The sequence below is a fragment of the Gouania willdenowi genome, chromosome 7 (assembly GCF_900634775.1).
Source record: "Gouania willdenowi chromosome 7, fGouWil2.1, whole genome shotgun sequence".
In the NCBI taxonomy this organism is placed as follows: domain Eukaryota; kingdom Metazoa; phylum Chordata; class Actinopteri; order Blenniiformes; family Gobiesocidae; genus Gouania; species Gouania willdenowi.
This window is the reverse complement of record NC_041050.1, coordinates 6664183-6689064: the sequence shown is the minus strand read 5'-3', so window position 1 is coordinate 6689064 and position 24882 is coordinate 6664183. Positions and strand designations below refer to the sequence as shown.

The 24882-nt window shown below is 36.9% G+C and overlaps 1 protein-coding gene across 1 annotated transcript in view; it reads left to right on the top strand.

The window, feature by feature from the left end:
* Positions 1–24882, top strand: part of LOC114467366 (fibulin-2-like) — a 47215-nt gene that overhangs the window by 6228 nt on the left and 16105 nt on the right. The window contains exons 3-8 of the mRNA XM_028453587.1: positions 9772–9886; positions 10765–10894; positions 15199–15382; positions 17906–18112; positions 19946–20056; positions 23432–23530. Of these exons, the coding sequence (XP_028309388.1) occupies positions 9772–9886; positions 10765–10894; positions 15199–15382; positions 17906–18112; positions 19946–20056; positions 23432–23530 (846 nt within the window). The remainder of the gene's footprint in view (positions 1–9771; positions 9887–10764; positions 10895–15198; positions 15383–17905; positions 18113–19945; positions 20057–23431; positions 23531–24882) is intronic.

The window sequence follows — 24882 nt, the reverse complement described above, 5'->3', positions numbered from 1 at the left end:
ATTTCTTTTTTTTTTTACTTGCGGGAAAAAGTAAATGGTAACTAATTGTAAATCAAGAACCAATATCAAAAAGTGGCATGTAGGGCTGGGCAAAAAATCGATTTAATTGATTAATAAAATTTGTAGATAAAAACAATTTTTATTTTGCAAATTCGAGTTTCAAAATTTCCCATCGCAGTTTTCTGGACTTTTTCGCGTTCCGACGTGTACCAGCCCCCTCTTTGTTTACATTTGTTTACCCTTTGAGTAGGCTATATGTGTGCCACAGGCATGTTTATTTTTTTATTCGCACTATACTGAGATGCTAAGGGAGGAGTTTATTATTTTTTTAATTGTAATGTTATATCTGATAGAATATGTAGTTATCTGATTTATTAATCAGAAAATTTAAGCTACTGTGAAGTTGCTGTTGCACTTTTGCTTAAACTTGGGTTATAGCTTGAAATTGTTGAATGACAGAGCCTCATTTCCTCTTTATTTTAGGATTGTTCTATGCATTTTAACTCTTGAGGACAATCACAGCAATAAAGTTGCACTTTTGACAATATATCTGATGTCTGCAGTCATTTTTAAGTGCATTAAAATAAAATAAAATCGAATCGAAAATCTAAATTTTATTTAAAAATTGTTTTTTTGGCAAAATCGCCCAGCTCTAGTGGTATAATTATCAAACTGTCAATCACATTTTTCAAAAAAGTTTAACTTTTGCCTCTACAACAGAGTATAATTCTGTTAAGTTCTTAAATTCTTTAAAAAAAAAAAAAAAAAAACTAACCACATGCATCTATAAAAGTGTCCAGTATGTTTTATGAAAATAAAGTGCAATCAACTTCTAAGCTAAAATGCATTGAGGAGTGAGGTAGTTTAACAAAGTCTGATGTGGTTCACTGACACCTAGTGACCGGGTGTATATGTTAGCACAATTAAATGTTTTTTTCTTTATAAAACTTGATTAAAAAAACAAGCAATTTGGACATTCTTTGGATTGACATGATAATCGCAGGGTGAAATGTCGTGATATATCACAGAATTGATTTTTTTCTTTCACCTTTAGTCTCTTCAGATTTAGAAAATAATTATGTGCGAACCCTGCTTTACTAAAGGAATAAGGTGTCCAAACTTCTTGACCTTGCAACTCAGTTTGCTCTAAATATCTGGATAAGACCACACGAGTGTTTCCACAGTGAAGACATGTTAAAGCAGAAACTGGAAAAATCGAGCAGACAAAAGCCTTCACTAATGCATCTGGTGGGGGTGGGCATGAAAAGGCACACATAACAAGCACTGAAGTTATGTTTCTGAGAAAGAAAAGAAAATATTTTCCTTTCAGTCAATAACTCAAGCACATTTCTGACAGACATTTGCAGTGTGGGCTCAAAAAGGGGGGGGATGGGACTATTTAGGTTTTCTGATGTTTCCCTGACCTGGTTTAGGGTTTCTCGGGGGCTGTACCTGTGAGCGGCAGAATGCCCATGTGATGAATGAGTCCACTGTTATGGCTTGATTGCCAGACACAACGCTCTGGTCCCTCATGAGCCCGGTGTGATTGCCCATCTCCCTCGAGGCTGCTACTTTCCTAATGTTCCCATGTAATCACCTCTTCTGAAACATCGTCTTTTTTTCAAAAGAATTCCTTTTATCCTTGCCAAGAGCTTCTATGGCTTTAAGCTTAACGGGAAAGGTTTTAGACGTAGAAAAGTAGATGAAGTAGGTGACAGAAGTCTTACAATGGGAGGGAAGATGAAATAAAGAAACACTGGTTTTTAATCAACAACAGGGTTGTACGGTTACTTTCTGCATGTAGGAGCGGGGCTGAGCTAATGTATAATTTTCCCCAAGGATGAAAAGAAGTGAGAATTACACAGTTGGACATGTGATAACTTACATCCTACAGAATCAGAGCGTAAACAAGATCATCTGTTCTGGGCAGTCTAGGGTGCTTTCCAGTTCATTTTCAGTAATTCTGACATAATTTCTATCCTAACATGTCCTTACTGAAAAACCACCCAACTTTACATGTTACCGGTGCTTAAAAATATAAGAAAAAAAAACACACATCTGCTCCAGATGCGAAAAACTGTTCACAAAAGACACCCGATATTTTAAGACATGCAATCCACGCTCATGTTTTTGCTTCTATATATACAAAAAGGCCGGAGTTGATTGCTTTTCCAGCCATGCTTCACTGAGTTAATGATTTCTAATGCAAGAGAGTGTTTCAATTTAACTCATGAAACCTGAAACCTATTAGTAACGGTATCCTGGCATTATTTTTATCTATCGCTTTAAAAGATCAGGGCTGAGATGGATTTCCTGCGTGTCTGGTTAGCGAACACACCTTGGACTATGCACGGCAGTTTGGAAAAAGGTTTACAGGCAGTGGGGTTCATTCATTCATTCTTTCTTTGATATTGTGCAGGATTCATCTTCTGCTGGTGCCTGTCTAAGCTTTCATTGGACCAGAGACAATGTGAACCCTTGAACAGGGTGCTTGTCTGTTTCAGCACTAGATTATATCACGAAGTGCAATCCAGAGTCACATGCCTTGAGACGAAACAAAGCAGGTACAAATCTGACAATTTAAAGAAACACAACTGATGTTCACCTGAATCTTTCCATGCAAATTCATTCTGAAGCGGTGTACACACATAAGGGAAATTACACTGTTTTTGTCCCGATTGTACCCCCGCCTGAACAAGGACGCTAACTATCTTGTGGTCTGAGGCGTGTTAAGAGGGAATTAGTTGGAGTGACTTTGTCAGACAATCAAAATTGGACTTTGTCGGACAATCGTAAATGCTGATATTTTTTTATTGACGAATGCAAGATCCACCACATTTCAGCATTCACATTATAACACTGTGAAATACAAAAAAGTAAAACAATGGGAGGAATTCAAAATGAACCTTTCTTCAGTCTGCTGGTAATGTCTGTGATTAGTTCACAATAGGAAAGGAAATGCTGCCACTTTCGATAAAAAGTCTTGTATTACCCTTCAGCTCCTCTCTGATTTTTTTCTGAGAGAAATGTGGGACTGTGCTAGACTTCCAATTTCGCAAAAGTATTCGTAAATATTAAACTAGTTCATGTGTGGGAAAAGCCGATGAGTCCTGCCCCGTAACCCCATGATTTGTGAAGTAAAAGGAAACATAGCCAATCAAAAAGCGAGCTGAGAAACACGTGATGCTGCGTCCAAGGCAACTCAAAACTTGGCTTTTCCGAGTTGAAAATGCCAATCTCCGAGTTCAACGTGGAAATACAATATCTCAAACATGGCTGACTGGTAAAATATTAGATTTATATTTAATAATAATAATAATAATTAATAAGAGCGGTAACTTCAGGTGGCATTTCAAGTAAATTTTTCAAGTAGGAGTTCTCAAAATCCTGATTTGTGGGTTGCTTGGAGCTCGGCATTAGATTACGTTGTTAGATCTTGTTTGATCATGCAAGATTTTTGGCTTGGAGGAAGATCGGGGTTGGGGCAGAATCATTATGTGTGGGGTGTTCTATGTTCATGTAGGGCTCAATCATTTCCATGTTAAAAGAATCGCGGACGGAGTCGCTGAATCGATCAATGAAAACGGAATCCATCGTAGAACGTGGTAATTTACAGAATCGGGATGAAACACCGTCACCGTACGGCAAAAAAACATTTTTTTTAATGGAGAAATGTTTCCGAGGACTACTCATTAGGTGCACCGCCTCACCCTCCCTCTTCCTGGCTGCTTCAAACACCATCTCAACCACCAGAAACACTGTTGAAACTGCAAAAAAACTCATCACTCACTCCAAAATACGGAGCCCATCAGTCCCCTCTTAACTTTACTGTGTCTGTGAAGCTCCGCCCATTTCTCGTGAAGCTTACTCATTATTTTAAATTACATTTTTATTTTTTACACACATTTTTGCATCATTATGGTTTTCTTTTTTTTAATCAGTATTTCTTTTGTTTCCTCACAGTAATTAAAAACTAATGTTTTTAACAAATTGATTAATATTTGATTTATATTTTAAAATAAAATAAAATGGATTTTATAAGGCCTTATTTATGTGTTGGGTCTGTAACGGATAAAAAAAATATTTTCAGATTTAGAAGATTAATGTGTGTATTTTGTGTGTGCTTTAGTCTGGTATAGTGGGAATCAAAGGTGTTTTCTTGTTGGAGGAGACTGAACCTTAGAAACCTGAGAAGAGCGTTGATCACCAGAGCTTTGATCATCATATCATGACCCCCTTCCTCAGAAAACAAATAGATACATCAAATCATTGAAATTAGGCAAAAAGTTAATAGTTTAAACCAGAAATGGCTGTTTTGTGAATGACATCATTGTAATTGCAGTAGAGCCCTCCCTGTTATGTCACAGCCAGCTGTTCTTGGCCAGTGATTATGTGTTTAGAAAATATGATATCTCTCCAAGTTATAGGTGGGAGGAGCAATGTGTCACCTCCACACGAGCTTTACGTAGGACTGAATACACACACACACACACACACACATACACACACAGAAAGCAGACAAGCGTTTAAGCTTTCAGCATCAATCATCTGGCATGTTCAACCACAGTTTGCATGTGGAGGATCCATTGTGTTGCACTCCTATTCTACGTGTTAGCTCAGCCCTCCACAGACCACCTGTATTGTAAATCACTGCCAAGTCCACAAAAGAACAGACGCATGAGCCATGATTAGGGACAACACGCCGGCTTTGCATTTCCAGGCATGCTAGGAGTTGCCCTTGTTGGTTGTTATTTTAGCTCCATATTTTCAGACAGTGTGATGTCACCCATTCCGTGTCTAATTGGCAGATTGAGTGAAAAAGATTCCGTATAACCATCTTTGTAAATAGAAACACCGTTATTCAGCTGAGGTAAATATCACACTGTTGGCAGTAGGTAGTTGTTACAGTGAAACCAGGAAAGGGAGGACACTTGCTATCGGCTCTTTATCTTTTTTCATCACTTATTCTTGTTTTGCAGAATAGTATTTATTACTTCCACCAAGGAGGTCATATTTTCACCTGCATTTTTTTGTCTTTGTTTGTCTATTATCAGGATTACGTCTAAATTACTTATGCCAGGGATGGGCAATGCTATCACAGCGGGGGCCACAAAAATATGATTGTATCTGTTCCGAGGGCCACATGATCAACATGTATGTCAGCATTTAGAATAATGACTGATCTGAGCATTGATAAAGGGGGAAAAAAAGGGTTTTGTCTTTTTTTGACTTTGTCTTTGTTTGTGGTTTTGTTGTTGTGTCAGTTTTTAGTCATTTTGTGTGTTTTTGTTACTTTTGTGTTCTTGTTGTATATTTATGTGTATTTTTCTGTCATTTTCTCCATTTTTGTTGTCGATTAGTGCGTTTTTGGGGTCACTTTTTGTATTTTTGTTGTTTTTTTCTCTTTTTTCCTGTCATTTTGTGCGATTTTATTGACAGTTAGTGTGTTTTTTGTGTTTCAATAATCACTTTGTTTAAGTGGTTATTGTGTCTGTCTTTGTCATTTCATGTTTTATGAGATATGTTTTTGTATTTTTTGAATTTTTTCTATTTGTGTGTTTTGGGAGTTATTTTGTGTTTTACGCTGGGCTTAATACTCCTTCCAACTTAATGAAATACAATTTTTGGGGATTTGTTTTGGGCTGCCAGTTGCTCATGTCTGCCTTATGCCATGGAAGATTTCATATTATTTTGAAGGGGATCCGGATAAATATACTGATTCTGGTTCAGTTTGGAAAATAAGAAAATCCCAATCTCTCAACATTGGGGAAATTTAAAAAATGAATATCTCAGGTTTGTCATTGAGCGATCTTAATGAAATATTACTCAGTTATTTGGAGTTGGTTCCTCAAATATCCCCAGTTTCATCGATATTTGATCTGGATTGCGCATTTCATTACAATTTTTCTAAAAAGTGGGGGTGTCCATACATTGAGACCTGCTGCATCATTATTACAGGGGATGAACACCTCTTCCAAGCCTTTAAAGTGTGAATAATCATGGTACCTGCTAGGGGTGTGCATTGCCATGAATCTGACGATATGGTACGATATATCCTGATACGAAACGCTACGACATACATTGCGATATATTATGATATCAATAATTACAAATTTTACCTTTAAAAGTACAAAATAGTTTGAAATACAATTGATTTAATTTTTTGAAAACTTGTGAGAATAAGTAAATGGTAACTGTTCAAGTGCCAATATAAAAAACAAGTGGTATAGTTATCAAATTACATTTTTTTAAAAAAAAGTTCAACTTTTGCTTTGACAACAGATTCTGTTAAGTTCTTAAGTTCTGGAAAAAAAAAGTAACAACATGCATCTATAAAACTGCAACATCCAATCTGAAATGCATTGAGGTGTGAGGTAGTTTAATAAGGTCTGATGTGGTTCACTGACACCAAGTGACCGGACGTTTACGTACTATGCATACCATGCTGTATGTTCGCGCAATTAAATATTTTTTTATTAAAAAACATGATAAAAAATAATTGATTTGGACATTTTTTGGGATCCATGTGATAATCGCGCTGTGAAATATTGTGATATATCGCCAAATCGATTTTTTTCTCACACCGATATTACCTACCATGATCAGAATTATTGATCCAGATACCTGCCAATTTCTGGAAAAGAGGATATTTTAAACTATGCACTACATCTACACTATGCATTGAACAAATGCTACAAATCTATGTTTTTCTTTAACAAGAGATTGCACCTATAATAATGGCGCTAAAGCCTCAAGAAGAGAGTTAAATAATTGTGCCTCCTTTCTTTTAATCACACTGGTTTTGTTTAACTTCATCCTCAAAGAAAATCCTTTTGTTTTGAGTTACAGTCACTTTTTTCCCGAACCTCTAAATTTAACACAATACAGCTGCCATTCATACTACTTAAAATGATGACACAAAGCTTATTGTATAATTAAGGCTTTTCAACAAAAATTAAAGGATGAGTAGAGTTCAAATGGAGATTGGTCCTAAATAGACCTTTTTTGTTTCTTCTCTGTGATCTTTGCCTTAATTTAACATATTAAATAAGCACACATATGGTGCAGCAGACCATGCAGTGAAGGGTCAATTGAAGCTTTTTTGTAAACATTTTAATGTGTTACAGCTACGGTCAAAGAAAGAACATTTTTTGCTCAGTTTGTTAGTTGTTCTTTTGGTTTGTGTCAGAAAAAAAACTATAAAGCAAACTCAAACAAGACACTGAAAAAAGGGCAGAGTGTATAAATCTTATTTTCAAACAGCCACAGTTTCATGAGGAAAATGCAGATGTTTCTACTCAGTTACATTGAGCAGATTCATTTAATTTGAACCAGTTTAACAGCAACTTTTTGTTTAAACTTAGTTTTATTGATCTTGATAAGAATGTAGTTCTTTTCAGTCTTTAAGTTTGACCTTTGTAATAAGAATTCATTTTAATTTAAGTCGAGTTACAGTCAACATAATTAAAAGTGTTTTCTTTGAGATTTTTTTATTTTTTATTTTGATGGAAAGTCATACATTTTAGTGACAGAAAGTGGTTCACCACAAAGACAAACACCCTGACACAAAAAGAGCAGTGTTGTACAATGTAGTGAGTAGTGCATGAACTTGTACATTACAGAAAGTATAATGCATGGCCCAAAACAGCTGAGTTCAACTACATCTGAAGGAAAAATAACAATATTTTGAAGACATAATGTGCAAATCCTGATGGTTTTGTAAGACGTGTGGAAAAAAAATAATATCCTGAGACACAATCTCTCAAATATCTATAATCCAATCATCTCTTCACTTGCAAGCGAATAAACCCCAGTTAAGAGATACCAGGGTTACCAAGTTGATAGGAAAATTACTAGTTGAAGAAATGAGCTGAAATGAAACCAACACAATTAGATTCAGAGTCGGCGTCCAACGAGAGAACCTATGCCAAATTAACCAGGCAAAAGAAGATTTATTTATTTAAAAACACTTTTCATTGAGGACATTTCAAAATTGTAACGCAGTAGTAAAATAATTACTTATCCTTTTAAACAAACAAACCAACACTTCGGTTACTTTTAGCAGAGGCTCGTTGTGCCATAACTGTGTCAGCCATTTATAGTATATAATTAAAAAACACACCAGTTTTTCCCCAACATAGTTGTAGGATCTTTTGCATTAGGTTGCACACAGTCACTACAGGGAGGCTTGTATTTGCCATTTGATTCAAACGTTCTCAACAGTACAGGTTGTTCTCTCAGCTTTCTTTTAGGCCAAAGTATTGGCCCTGTTATTGGTTTATTCTGGACTAATGCTGGCATGCTCAGCTTCTTTTGTGTTTTGTTAATTCAATAGGCATTTCAAAATATCTGGTTGCTTTTTTTTCCTGTTACCACAGCAAAAAATAAAATAAAAAAAAACCTGTAACTTGTTGCAAGAAAATGCCTAATTTTTATGCTATTTGTCTTGTCATGATAGGTTTCAAATTCGGGTTAACCCATTAAAGTAGGAAAAATATTCCATTTTATCTGCATACAGGATGCTTTCAAATGGGGGGAAAGTAATGTATAATCTTCTTTTATATATATATATATATATATATATATATATATATACAAACCTTTATTATAATTGATGTACTACATGGACAAAATGTGTCCTAAAATGTGTCTCACACCGTTGCTGCAGGGCGTATACGTTGGATTGGAATGCATGGCCCTGTTATTGATGAAACACCTTTGTATGTTGCCATTAAACTACATCCGTGTGCTTTTTCTCTGTCTGCTCCTTGGCCTAGTTTGAAGTGAACTACTAATTTGTCACTGCTGTAGTCTGGGCGAGCAGTGTTTAAACCGGATGTTACAGAAAAGGATCATTTCACAAAGAAAGTAAACATTTAAATGTACAAGGTCGGCGAGAAAATATTTAAGAGATGAGATTTGCAGGAAAGAAAACCGTCATTGTATTTTCAATCATTTTAAGTACCTTCTTTTAAAGGGCCCATGTTACGCTAAATCAACTTTTCTGTGGTTTAAACATCATAAAGTGCTATATGGGCTTCATACACAGGCCCAAAGTGTTTTTTTCATTGATTTCCTCAATTGTTAGTTAGAGGGTGATTTGCTCCTTTCTTACTGCAGGGTGAGCCCAAACACCTCACTCCAATTTGATGACGCGTTCTCACTTTGGTGACAAATTTGACGCGACACTGAGCTGGAGAAGCCGCGCCTCCAGGAAGCTCTCTGCCGTGATTGACATGTAAACAGACACGCCCACGAAGGTGAGCATTTGAGCATCCTTCGTGCAGTGCTATGTATGTATTTTCTACAGTCTATGTATGTACCGGTGAACGCCTCCTCCCCACGCTCTGTCTCGTGTTTATAAAGCAGCATGAGCTCGGCTATGGAAGGGGTGGGAGGAGGGCGGGCCGTCCTCTGGCTCTACGTCACCGTGTGGGGAGGAGGAAGTCAGTGTCTCATCTATATAAATGACCACTCATGAATATGCATAAGTAGGCCACAAATCAGCCTGTTTGTGTCGAGTTGCTCAGAAAGTGACTTTTCAGAGGCTAAAACTCTGGAAAACAGACGAGTTTGTGAAAATAAACCTCAAATACTATGTTTTTGGGGTTCTTAGAACAAATGGAGATGATGGTGAAAAATAGCATGACATGAGACCTTTAAGCACCAATGACATTACCAGAGGTAATCTACATTTAATGTGGCCATGTTTAGCATAGGCGTAGGTAAAACAGGGCCAGTCTGTATCAAGGTGTTTGTGTGTGATTGCAGTGTCTGCTAAGGAGATGGTGGAGACGTGCTGTGAAACCGGAGGGAAATGGGCCTCAACTAATGGACATTGCAACAACATGGAACTCCCCACTAAAGACAGGCACTCCATGTGCTGGTAAGGCTATTATGTAACTGCAATCAGCTTCCCTCCCCTGGGTTTACCAACTTACTCAACTGAAGGAGATTAAAAGTAAATAGCTTAAAATTCAAACACACTTTTAAAGAGTAACTAAAGGTTTTAGCTGACGTGCATCTAGGATGGAAATTCAGAAAATGCCTTGATTATGGGCGGGGCTCCAGTAGCCACTAAGACACACCCAGTTCACACAAGAAAATCTCCAACGACCAATCTATGCTATGCTAACTAGCTACTCAATCAATAGTCAGTATACCTCTCTGTTCACAATTATCTCAATCCAACCAGTCCATAGGTGATAGTTTTTATTAGAGGGGCGGGGCCAATAGTCGTGGTTAGTGGCAAAAGAAGCCACCAAAATGTGAAAAACCACCAATCTCAGCTAAAAGCAACATTTTGATTGTAATAGAGGAGTTTGAACCCATAAAGGGAAGTCACTCTTACATTTTTACAACAAAATATGACAAATTGAAATAATTTGACTAAAACGTCAAGAGTTGGACAAGAATCAATCAGAAACAAGACTTTCTGAAATATACTGTAAATTTAGTTAAAATGTAATGCATTACAAGAATATCTGAGCTGGCGCTTATTGTCACTTTGTGCACTGATACTGGCTACTCTGCATGTGTAACTCAGTATAACAAACATGATCAAAAAACTAATTTCAGGGAAAACAAAATGTATCTGGGGTCACCAGAAATTTGTGATATAAAATATTATTACTTACTTAAATGTTCACACATTAATGATATATACTGCATATATATGTATTTTTATGTAATTTCAGTAAGGCCACAGTTGCTGTCACAACATGTGTGCAGTTGTTCTCTGATTTGTACCTTTTTTCTGGTCAGGACGGCCCAGCAGCAGTGCTGCCTCAGCTCCCTGAGAGAAAGTCGCTGCTCGGCAGGAATAAATGCTGCCAAAGCAGGAAGTCTGTGTGCAGAGGACTCCAGCAATAACTGCAACACGGATTCCTACAAGGCAAGTGTTTGTCCGTGATCACGAGTGTTTGAAAAGTACAGCCTGCTGTGATCAATCTCCCTTTTTCTCGTGTCTTCTAAGGATGATTGCCAAACCTTTATTAAACAATTATCTTGTTAAATTCTGACAAATGATTTCAGAGTCTGTCTCTTGCTGGATGTTCCCACAGTCCTGCACGCTTCACTCTCTTCCAAGAACATCAAGGCAATTCTGAAATTGTAGAAAAACAGTGTGATGATTGATGCGGTGAGATTAAAAAAATACTGGAAGAAGATGCATTTTCCAGTCAGTGAGGCTCCTATTGTGATGATGAGTGTGTCTATATTGTGTTTTTTTTTAATATTATCAAAGCTACTAAAGTGCAATGTGACCTGCAGTGTTGGGAACGTTACTTTAAAAAAGTAATTAGTTATAGTTACTACTTGATCCAAAAAGTAACTGAGTTACTCTATAATAAAAGTAACTCATTAACAAGGAAAGTAACTATTTGCGTTACTGTTAAAAAAAAAAAAAAAAAGTTACTATATGTCAAAGAATTCACATTTTTTAGATGAGATGCTTCATTAAATTTGAGTTGCATACAACGAATGTCGACAAAGTCTTCTCTCCTGGATATAATGTACACTTCACATGTACGTTCTTGCCTTTGACCACAATTCATTTAAAGTAGTATTTGTATCTCCACCTTAAAATGCCAACTTTTCATCGGACTTCTCCACGCTCGCCATCTCTGCTGATTCATCAAATCTGTAGTGGTTGTGTGTGTGGCGCGTGTGCTGGCCCATGTGTAAAAACACTGGTTCTGATTGGCTACCGTGAAACATGACACCGCCTTAGCCAATCATAATCGCTCACCTTGTTTTTAACCCACGTCCTCACTGCAGCTGCGTATGAAGCCAGGGTTGCTTTCAGATAACAGTTTATTCAATCAATGCATGTAACGCACCGGATTTAACGTTCAGCAGCGTTAACGGCTTTGTAACGGCGTAAAAAGTAATTAGTTAAATTACCCCGTTATTGAAAAAAAAAAAAAAAAAAATGCCGTTACCTGCATTTTCCCACGACATTTCTGACTGTTCCATATACAGCCATGCTACTCTGCATAATGACCAGTGAAGATGTTGCTGTAAGCTACACAGAAACAAGCGTTCAACCATAAATGAAGGGAAAGTTGTCCCAGATTCAGACATCATGTGACTATTGATATTAAAAAGATGACGAACTAGCAGCTCTGCCAATTGTTTTGCACTGCAGTGCTCTGGGGTAGATGAGAACAATATGCACGTAATTATAATTTGAAGGTGGAAGCTAAATTTAGCAAACAGGCTATACATACTAAAACAAAGTACTGAACAATCTACTGTAGGTTTCAGGCATTAGGGGGAAAAATAGATCTTGAGTGAAAGGAAAAAGTTCAAGGATTCATTTTAATTTAAATTCCTCCATCCATCCATCCTGAGTAAACACATCCTATAGTCCTAGGACCGTAGTGCAGAGCATGAGCCATTGCTTTTACAACGTTGACATGATAAAAAAAGCTCCATAATGTAATTACCTTGGTGTTACTCCATCTTTTAAAAAAAAAAAAAAAAGCACATCTGAACTGCCACAGAAGCCTGCGTTCTCATAGAAGTTGCAAATTACAGTGGCCAAAAACTGAGAGAAAAAGTTGGAAAAAAGGGTTCAAAATATCAATATTGGCTTAAAATGAGGAACTATTAGTTTAAACTGGCAAATAATGGGCATGACAAATCGTGAATGTGGTTGCATTTGCAAAAATAAGCATGACATATGGTGAAAAGAGGTTAAAAGTTAAAATAAAGAGTCAACATATGTGACATTAGGTGGGAAACATGGTGAAAAGGGTTTATACAGTAAGTGCCAAAAATCTCTTGAAAAATGTGCAGAAAAGGCATTGAAATTTGATGGAAAAATGGGCAAAAATGTGAGTAACGTAGCAAAAATGCATTAAAAGGAACAAAAATATGACAAAATGTGGTTAGTTTGGTGTAGTTACATAAAAAGGGTAAAAATAAGCAAAAATGGGCTCAAATTGTTCAGAAAATATTCTTAGTAAAACGTGCGGTGAAGACTTTGCTGCTCTCTGCCACCACGTACTTGTGTGAAAGTGGATTTTCAGCTTCGACAAACATGAAAACAGAACACAGACCAAGACTTTGCGTGGAGAAAGATTTATGACTAAAGTTAGGTTGAGAGTTATGTGTATCCTCTCAACGCTTCACATTAAAGTGGTAGTGGGTTGTATTTCACAGTTTCAGGGTGATGAAAAAGAGAGATTGTGTCTCACTGAAATTGCCAGTGGACTAATGTTTTCTTGTGTGCTTACAGATTATTATTCACTTCATATTATATATTATTCTTCAACGGGATATGTCAAATTCAGAGCCAAATTTCACCATTAGGCTACATTGTATATGACATTACACTACCATGTTTTTTAAGAAAGTGTCTATTCACCGACAACCCCCGGTGCTAATGGTACATTAGGTTATGACCCTATATCGCAACAATTTTTCAGGTTAGGGTTAGGTTTAGTCTTGGTCACGTGACCTAAACTGGCCAATAAGGGTGCTGCGTATGGATAGAATGTCGGTATAATGATACGGCAACCGTACGGATAGCCACTGCAGTAGGGGGTGCAGCAGTAGGGGGTACGTGGCTTCAGGTTAAATACGGTATGGGACTGTGAAAAGTTTGGGAACCACTGATCTAGAATAGACAAAGCCTAAGTCCTAAGACTGTAGTGTAGTGTAGAGCAGTGATTCTCAACTGGTGGGTCGGGACCCAAAAGTGGGTCGCGGACAGCTGGTAAATAATAAATAAATAGGATTTGTCTTATTTTGAAAGAAACTTTTCTTTTGATAGGCATGCTGTTAAATGCCTATCAATGTTGCACAGGAAAATATATAGATTTTTGTTTTAAAAAAGATTACATACGTGTGCTTTCAACAGCTATTTTTGAAAAACAAAATTTAGAGTATGAACCATTGTTTTTACAACGGCGACATGTCGAAAAAGCTCCATAATGCATTTACTGTGGTGTTACTCCATCACTAAAAAACTGCGACAGAAGCATGCATTCTCATAGAAGTAGCTGTAGAAGTTTAGCTGTCTTCAAACTGATGGTGAACTGGTGCAGAATATGTTGTGGAAATCCTGCTCTAGGGGACCAAAAACAGCACTTTTACCACATACGTACTAAACATTTTGATAAGCATGCCAAAAGCTTAATTCGCTTTTTTGTATTATCTGAAAAAAGCAACTCAACTGTACTTGAATGCTTGCATTTCTTATTTGTGTGTTTTCTGAGAAAGGCAACTTGAATGTAATAATTCATGTTGGGCGTGTAAGCATTTCGCTTCTGCGTGTTGTGTTGTATATTTTTTTAATTGTGATTCATGTTGGAAGATATTAGTTAGACGGAAACAAATAAACTGAAACTGAAAAGCAGAACTAGCGGGTAAACACTGATAAATGGAGTTTAGCCATGTTAACACCAGTGGCGCGTTCAAACAGATCATGCTGAATTAAAATACATTGTCTTGTTCACTACAATCATTGAAACACTCAATGATTATATTATGGGAAGGAATGACGACATTCATCCACGTCTTCTACGGTTTTTGAAAGAGAGAAAAAGGAGAGTAATAATGTTGATTATATTCTCTACATTTTCAGATTAATTCAAGTAATTTTCCATATTTTCCACATCTCCCTTATTTTGTTCCTTCTGTGAGGTGGTTTGGAAAACATGTATTTTGAAAAAAAAAAAAAAAAAGTGAGCACAAAGCAACAAACCCAAAAACTCCCTGAACACAAGACCAAAAATGTAACGTGCACCTCTGCTTACATTCATCTACGACTAGAGTCATTCCCATGAAGTTTAGCAAAGCAAAAATACACAAAAAAGCAATAATTCTGTTTTCTTTGGCCAAAAATGTTCACGTCTTGGATTTTCAACCTGCAACCTACGGTACTTTTAACTTCATTCAACCAATGTGACCCTTTCTACAGAACTTATTGAGTTTTTCCACTTTCAAATGACTAGAAGTGTGTTTAAAGCCAAGCCATCTGTTTCTCATTGAATTGCATCATGGGGTTTTTAACATTAATAATTATTTAAATGATCCAGATGTCAGCAAACATGCAGGTAATCTGAACCTGGTACAATTATTTGAAGAAATCCATCATTTGGTGACATTGCTGATAAAATAAAACCCTCAACAATTAGGCCTGTGACATTGTGTGACTCACATGTATTGTTTATTATGTTTTGTATGCAGGAGTGCTGTGGCTGCTGCTCTCTGGGACTACATTTCCGTCGTGAGGGGCATCGCTGTGAAGCCCACCAGTCCCTGGGTTTCCACTGCAGCCACATATTTCTAAACTGCTGTGAGGGGGAGGAGAGATGGACCGGGAGAGTCAAAGAGAGGCCCGCGTTGGAGCCCAGTCCACCGCCACAAAAAGGTGTCAAATATTCACACCCACTCTTTTTGACATGCAGAAGCAGAAGGAGCGGGAGGTAAACCGTAGAATGCATCAGTGAGTCCTCCACAGGCAATAGACAGTTCATTTCAGGTGTTAAAAAGTGCAAAGTGTAGAATCTTCACTCTGACAAATATAAACATGTTTACATGAACATTTTGAATTTATGTTCAGTAAAAAGCCCTGGATGTACTGTAATTCAGAGGTGTAAAGAGTACTGATTTATCCTACTCAAATAGAAGTACTGTTACTTGATTGAAATTGTACTCAAGTACAAGTAAGTCATACATAAAATACTCATGTAAAAAGTAGCGCAATTAAATAGTACTCATAGTAAAAGTTACTTTTTACTTTCATCCCTCATATATAATTTTGTGAATAAATCCTACCACAGTTCCCTTGTATACAGTAAACATCTCATGTATAAACTTAAAAAGGAAGAGAGGAAATATAATGTACAGTATATATAATATAATTCATTCATTTTCCGCAAAGGCATCTGTATAAAAGGTTTGTCAAAATGTAAAATTATTTTTTAAGTTAAATCACGCCAATGAATTCAATTCAAAATAAAGAAAATTCTCAGGGTCTCAGTATAGTATAGCATAGTATAGGTAATGGTTGGGTGTAGAAATGTAATTAATTACTTTATAGTTGTCCCTCACTATAACGCGGTTCACCTTTCGCGGCTTCGCGGATATTTTTTACAGTGCAATTTTGCATGCATTTCTGCACTGACAAAAGTGTATAAAGTGTGTGGTGAGGGGTTTTACAGCCTTAGAACATGTATAATAATTGTAAAAAATAAAGCTGGCTGCAGATTTTGCCTATTGCTGGTTATTTTTAGAACGTAACCCCCACGATAAACGAGGGACTACTGTAGAAATATACTCTAAAAAGTACAAGTACCCATAAAAGCAACTCAATTACATTAACGTGAGTACTCGTAATCCGTTAATGCTGTAATTTACAGATACAAGTATAACGACATTAGCATTAGCTGGTTTTTCTTGCTGCAAGGGGAAATACTTTATTTTATTTTTATTGATTAGTTGATTTGACAGGGACAATGTACAGAGTACTGGTGTTTTTTTTTTGCTTCTATGGTGCTGAGGAGTTTTTTTTTTCCTAATTCCACACTGTGCCCCTCACTAATAGGGCATAGTTTGGGACCTGCCTTTTCCCCCTCATCTTACCTCCTGTTTTCCACTTCTCATCTAAGAAATACAGGGCTCCGCCCTTGTGGCGACCCACAGTACTCCCGCTCGTGTCCTCCCATGTTACATGTGATTGTCTTTCATGTTTCTTGGACGGGATGGAACTGAAATCCAAATTTCTCTTTTGTGAGACGAATAAAGGACATCTCATCTCATTCATTAACTTTCCAGTAAATGTACCAAAGTTAGCCAATCACTTTTTTTCATCTGTTGTCCCTGGACAGATGTTACAAAGTCTGACTTGACTCTAATATATATTGGAATTGAGTATTACATACATTGTAATTTTGATTGAAGTTTTGGTCGCACTTTGTAATACAGACCGGGGAACTCCCGCTGTCTTTTTATATCATACCTTCATGAAGCATTTTATATTTTATTTTTCAACATAGACCAGATGTTTAACACTGGTTTTAAAACATTTGACCAGTTTTGCAAATTTTTTGTTTTGTTTTTCTTTTAATGAAGGAAAACTGCAAAAATTACAGCAAAATAGAGCCAGATATACTGTATGCACTTATTTTTGTAGGTTGCTCTTTGTTCTTGTATGAAAAACATGTGCAGTTGATAGATAATAGGCTCATCACAGTCTGTAAAACTATAATACAGTGACTGCTACGGATTGTTGACTTTTATTTTGCCAAATACCATATTTACCTCCAACAAGAAGGTAACATTTTCATCTGTTGGGAAGATTATGACAAAAGTACTGAACAGATTTTGACTTTAACCAAAGATAAACCTTACACCATGGATGATTCCATAAAACCATGATGGGGATATGGATCAATATACTGATTCTGGATCAGTTTAAAAAATCCCATTGGCGAAAATTCCACAATTCATATCTCGGTTCGTAATTGACCGATCTTTATGAAATTTGACTCAGTTATGTCAAGCATTTAAAAGACCAATAATCATGGTGCTTTTATCAGGGTCACTAATCCAGATAACTGCCAATATCGGGTAAAGAGCAGATTTGGTGCTTGGCGGAGGTTTGCGCTTGTTTAAAATGTTTCTGTTGAATCTGTGCCTAGAAATGTGTAAATATGTGTGTTCGCCCTGTAATAGACTGGAAACCACTTGAAGGTGTATTGTGCTTTGCTCCATTAGTTATGTTTGATAGGCTGTGATCAGGGTAAGCGGGTATAGAAGCCAGGTAAACAGATTCATAAAGAGAATAACTCACATCAGATGTGACTAATTATCATGTGATTGTGAAATAAATGCATTTTATTGCTTACATTTTGGTCACTGGGACAAAAGCCAATCTCTTCCTGTGCCGCAGTGACTGACAGCTTGTACCCCAAAGAGGCTTTCTCCATCGGTGAAGAGCGAGATGGGCAGAATGCGTTCGAGGTGGAGGACATGGATGAGTGTGCCATATACGAGGGCAACATCTGCCACCACAGATGCGTCAACACCCTGGGCTCGTTTAGGTGCGAGTGCTTCCCTGGATACGTGCTACAGGAGGATGCGTTCACTTGTGCACAAGGTAGAGATAGGACTATCATCCTTGGGTTGTTACACACAACATACTGTAGTCCCTGGAGTTCCTACTGTATCATTATGGCCACAAACTTTCTGTGTAATAGGAGCGGTACCAGTTAATATGTGGGGATGCATTAACAACAGTTGTTCTTTTGGTTTAAAAAAACTAAATGAAATTAAATGAAATTATAATTCCAAGTTCATTTTGTCTTCTTTTTTAAAATAATATGCTATGGTTTAATTTTTTCAGTTGAAACATGTCAGGAGATCAAATTTTCTGAAAAAAAGTTGCCTGAATAAATGAAACCTTAGGATAATAAATTAAATTATAGCTGATGCACGGCAATGGTCGGGGCCAGTCTGCTTTAGGACATCAGCTGTTAGTGTTTGAAGGCATATTTCAAATGACTGTTAAAAATTCCCAAAATACACATATTGCATCTAGACGGCATGGAGGTGTTTTTTTTTTTTTTTTTTTAACAATGATTTATTGGCTCCATAAGTGGAAAAACTGAAAAGCAGTAAAATAAAAAAAATGCTGTATAAAGAAAAAAAAAAAAATAGAGTCAAAATTTTAAAAATCAGTTTTTGGTTTTTTGGTTTTTGATATTTTCAAAACTTCATCTACCACAACTTCAAAAAAATTGTCATTTAAAAAAAAAATTGTAAAATTATTTGGAAAGAATTTGCATGTATATGTTTACAATACTATTTACAATCAAACTTTTTATACACTGTACCCTCAATTTTGGATAAATCAAACATTTGTGTGGCTCGTTTGTTTAGAACAGTCTCTGAAGATGTTGCTATAGAGTTTGGGGCCAATAGAGCAAAAAATATGCGAGGAAATTGTTTTAAAATACTTTACAGTTTAGTAAAAAAAAAAAAAAAAGACTGATGGACTTCATAATTTGCAATAAGTTTAAATGGTGAAAGTTGCTAATTTGTTGCACATTTATTTGATTTGTTTTGAATTTTCAAAATTTTGAATTTAGATACTTACTGTAGCGCCCCCTTTAGGACTGTTTATATATTTTTGTAGCTGAGATTGGACCTTTGTGCAAAATTTGGAGATTGTTCCAGAAGTAGGATTTTCCTGTAAGAAGAAGAAGAAAAAGAAGAACATGTAAGATAATAAAAGGTTCCCAGCAGCTTAGGCTGCTCGACCCCTAATAACCATAAATAGGGGTTAAAGTTATCCTTTGAATACAGAGCTTGAAGTGTAAATAAAAAATAAATAGATCTTGTTTTAAGAACCTGTTTCTTCATTTGCATCTTATTTATTTATTACACTGGGATAAGATGAAAAGGCCACCATTCTTTTTCAATTATTTATTTAGTGGAGGGTGATAATGTAACATGAATGCAGGAACTTGATTTTTTGCCACCTTTTGGCATTTATTTTCACAGTCAGATACAATCTAAATACAACAAGCATCTGCTGTCTAAGGAATTCATCTAAGGGAACAGTAATTTTTTAACCTTTGAAATGTATTTCTAGAGGCTCTTCTCTGGTAAAAACTTCCATTTGCCAACACGGAGATCTTATCAACACGAGCCTCAAGTCTCAACAAGATTCTAATGCCAGAGTTCTCAACAAATTATAGTGAGGAATAGAGCTCACTAATAAAATCAAATGTTTGTCTTCAGGCTATGTGTCTTTTCCCTGCCTTACTTCCAGTGCTGTTTAAACTTTCATCTATTGCCACTGGGCTCTTATTGTAAGTATTGCACTCTGGTCACGGCCTCTAACGTCGACAGCTGGAGACGGGGAAGTGGAATTTGTGATTACAGTCTAATTTATCTCTCCTAGTTGACGTTATTCATGTTTGTGCAGAGACGCTGGGTGAAGATAACAGATTGAAAGAGGTGAACGGAGCAGAGCTGGATCCCACCGCATTACTTCCGACCCCCACGAAGCCTCCTGTCCCACTCGACCCCTGTGAAGGTTAGAAACGTACATCTTAATCACAGAGCGGGGAGCTTCAGGGCTGACAGCTCACAATGAGCTCTTTCATTTATCATTAAACCCTAATCAGAGTGAGGGGCATACGGCTGGATGTAGATGAATGTGTTTAGAGCAAACCCAGCACAGACATGCCATAAGCTGACATGTTAGTGTTCCATGTTGATGCTTAATGAAATACACTAGTGTCAAACACAATAAGCTTATCCCCCTCCCCCCCTCATTGTAATAATTAATGCAAGGTGTAGGGTTGGACGATATGGACCAAAACTCATATTTCTATATTTTTTCTCAAAATGGTGATACAGAGAGGTATATGCAGAGGTGGCAAAAGTACTAGTTTTCAGTACTCAAGTAAAAGTATAGATACTTGAATGAAACTCTGATAAAAGTCAAAGTATTGAAGTTTTCCCCTTAATTGAGTAAAAGTAAAAAAAGTACATGCTACTAAATGTACTAAAAAGTAAAACAATCGTCACTTCAACAATAAGACAGGGTTTTTAAACCAGCAAAATTTGGTATCTTTTATTGTTTTAAGAACTTGTAGAAAACTGATACATGAAAATAAATTGAATCTGTTACATTTGAACACCTGGATAATTTAGCACTCATTATAAATACAATTTGTAAATAAATTGTTTCAAGAAATGCTCAGCTCAATTAAAGCTGCAGTCCACAACTCTCAGATCTCTCTCTCCCCCTCCCTCCCTGCTGCTCTCTTGCCCTGCCTCCAAACTTTCCAAAGTCCCTCCCTCAGAGGAGCTAACAAGCTAACGTTAGTCTGACAGCAACATCACAGTAATATAACATCCACTGTTAAAAGCATGTTACTGCAGCGCTTCTTTCTCTCGATGTGCACACACCTCAGCAGCAGCAGCAACAAAACAGTGTTACTTACAGCAGCCCACACGGAGGCTGCTGCACGCACATAAACAACACATTCACTACAGAGTTCTAGTGTAACAATTACAAATCAAACATAATGTAAATCAAGCAGCAGTAATTACCTTTCAAGCAGAAAAGTTGTTAATTTCATCTTCTACTCCTCCAGACCATACACTGTAAAAAAAAGACGACGCTCTTGCTCCTGGAAAGGGGTGGGGCCTATGAGCAACAGCTGTCAGACAGCCCATCAAACACAATCCTGGCTCTGATTGGTTGTTTTTGCTCGGTTGCGGTGCATTCTGGCAATCTGCCAAAGGCTGCAGGAGCAGCAGGGGGCGGGACTCAATGAGCCTGTTTTTTTTCACGCAAACCACTAGTTTGATGTGAAGCTGTTCTTACATCGTGACAGCTTTAGCAAATATGACAAAAAGTTACCTTTATAAGATTAGTTATAATATAACATTTTTGTTGGTTTGCGTCTTTTTACGTCGTGATGTCATCTTCGAAGGTCTTAAAAGTAACCAGCTCTGTTTTAAAATGTAAGGAGTAGAAAGTAGAGATATTTGTTTAAAAAAAATAAATACTCAAGTCAAGTATAGATACCAGAAAAAACTACTTAAAGCTGATATCCGGAGTTTCTGAAAGGACGTCTCAGTGTCCCGCCCTCATCAGCTCCAATTCCTCCCCCTGCCTCTGCAAACTACCAGAAGCCACGCCTCTACTTTTCTGCATGTGCATTGCGGATCATAACGAGGTCGCATTGATATAGGTCTATGGGTCAGGTAAGAGCCAAAATCATATTTACCTGTTTGCTGTTGTGACACACGGTCTTGTTTCCGTGCACAGTTCACTTTGATTGACGGTCTCAAAAACAGGAAGTCGAAGCCTATTGGCTGGACGCGGTTGGTGATCGTTTCCATTTATATAAGGGTCTATAGGATGAAGGAGGGACTTATGTACATTAATGTAAATGATTGACCACTGGCAGTAGACCATAGGAAATGACTAGTTAGGTATTTTTTCCCATTTCAAAAGAATCATACATAAACATAGATTTCTCAGAAACTCCAGATAACAGCTTTAAGTACAGTAACAAAGTATTTGTACTTGGAAACTTGTCAGCTCTGGATATAAATCTTGATCATTTTAATTCAAATGAAGTCTGACCAGATCAATTAAGGATATATTGATCTGGGATGTCGGGCTTCTATGTTTGGTCGTAAATGTTCAATGTTAACTATTCACGGGTGCCAGTCAAGGTTACTGTCAAATAGGCACGATATTTAGTATCCCTGAGGTCCAGAACCATAGAAATGTATTTTTAATTTCAATTGTGTGACTTTTAGTTGTTGAGTAACAGAAAAACCTTTTGACTTGTCCAATATGGCAACCCTATTGACAGTTGGCTCCGGCTCCTACCAGATTTAAATTTAGCCGGTCAATATCTGCAAGTACGCCAAATGTCACGCTTGACAAAGTGAGACAGCACATGTGAGTGAGTTCTGTTGTGTGGCTTGTTTAGTGGTTTATCTGGGTTAGGACACAATTAGCAATCCATCAAACTGAGCTTTTCATGCTGTTCTGAGAAGTAGTGAAAGCAGCGACTCCTAAAACGAGTATTTTGATACAAAATAAGCCGTAAAAATATATACAGTATATCGATATAGGCAATATTGTAATTTTGAATCTCGATATATCGTCCAGCCCTACGAGGTGACATTTATTTGCTCTTCCTTGGTTTCTATGATTGTCTGTGTTTTATTGTGAAGATTTGATGTATGACCGTGTTAAGGTCAGCAAGAAGCTATACAGTTAATCTGATTGTGTTTCTGTCACCCATACTGAGCCACAATCAGAGGAAGACTGGCCATCTGGTATACCGGGACGATTCTCAGAGGCAGACATGGTTACAGATGGCCAAAAATGCTCCAAAAGTGGCAAGAAAAGAGTGAAAAGTGACTAAAATTGGCCAAAATCAGGCAAGAGGGCAAAACAGATGGCACGTAATGGCAAAGGGTACCTTTAATGGGCAAAATGTGGGAAATAATAATGAAAAATTGCAAAATGTTGGGGAAAAAGGAAAGAAGTTTTTATTGGCCAAAAGTTAGCCTTTTTTTTTATTAAAAGTGGCCAAAAAAAAAGGAATTTAAAGAAAGAAGCTAAAATCTGAAATAAGTGTCAGAACTTTTTGAAAAAGAAAGTAAATTGGACAAAGGAAGATGCAAAATGGCCAAAGAAAATAGATAAAAAAGGGGTTAAAAAGTTTCCCCGTTTTAAGGTTTAAGGGGGAATAATAATAAAAATGAAGACATAAAGAGCCACATGTTGAGCATCACTGACTTAATAACAGCTTCTACATGGTTTCGCTGATAATGTAGTGGGATGGTCTGGACACAAAATGCCAAGTTTCTATCTCTGTATGGGAAAATAAAACATTTGATTTGACATGAATGTTGTACAATTGTTTTGCAGGAAACATCTGTGAGCAACAGTGCGCCCCGGTGGGCGGAAGACCACAGTGCTCCTGTTTTCCTGGATTATCTCTGCGAGCAGATGGACGCTCCTGTGAAGGTAAACCTCATTGACAAACAGAGAGTGTTTTTCTTACGATTCACCAGGGGAGTGTTTGGAAAATGTGCAGTTGTTGAGGTATAAATAACTTGCTGTTGATTTTTAGGAGTTTGGTTGGAGTTTTTGGAGTGTTTCCCATCATTGATTTGTCTTGTGTGTGTGTGTGTGTGTGTGTGTGTGTGTGTGTGTGTGTGTGTGTGTGTGTGTGTGTGTGTGTGTGTGTGTGTGTTGGATTGTTATTTTCACAGTTTACCCAAGTGGGACACTATGGATTTATTGTTATGTCATGTCGTTGAAGTTCTACATTCATTTTGTGATTCGCTAACTTGGACACATCATCATTGAGAACCAGTTCACATTTGCTATGAAAAAACATAAGATGATATATTACATGAACAAAAATCAAAATAAAGTACAAAGAAAAACATTTTCAGTCGTGGGCAAGGGCATCAAAATCAAGTACCGTACAATGGCTAGAAATCATTTCCTTTGCCATATCTTTAAAAGTGGAGATTGAAGTGTTTTAGGGTGTTTTGGGTCCTAAAACAGACACCATGTCACCCGTTATGGTTTGGTAAAGCTCGATATGTAAGAATGACCTGAACTGTAAAATGTACCCAAATTGGTATTAAAATAAAATGTGTCAATAATGTGACGAAAGTGCTGAACCTGAAATGTAATATTTTTTTTTTTTTAAATATAACCCAAAATGTTACAATTGGTCAATAATGTAAGAAGATTTTTCTCCTAATAGTGTAACAAATGTATTACATCATGGAGTGAATCAACGATTTATTGCCTCAATGTAGAGAGCAGAATCATACATTACAAATATATGTGTGTATATATATATATATATAATTAAAGCCTTTTGGAGAGCTCTCTCTGACATTTACATAATCTTAATATTTCTTCTTGCCATTATTACATTATGGGGCAGGCAAAATACCAATACTGTAATAAGTTTATTACATTAATATATAGTTAATTATATTGTTAATTTGTCAGTCATGGACTTAAGGTAAGTTGTTACATTTTGGGCAAAAAGTTTATACGTTTTGTTACATTTTTGCCCAGTTATTACATTTCGGATTTTATTACTTTTTTTTTTTTTTACAACAATTACTGTACATTTCCGGTTGTTGGTACATATCGGGCTCTAACAAACTTGCTGAAAAGGCCGCCGCATTCTGTTTTTTCTAATTTAACCAGTACGTTCAATACCACAGCGAACAGGGTCACTGAGATGGTGCAGCGAGTCGTTATCCTCACTTAGATCTGGTGTCAGTCAGATGTTGGGATACCAGAAGAGACCATCAGGCTGAACTTTCTAATCCAAGATGTGGTGCTTC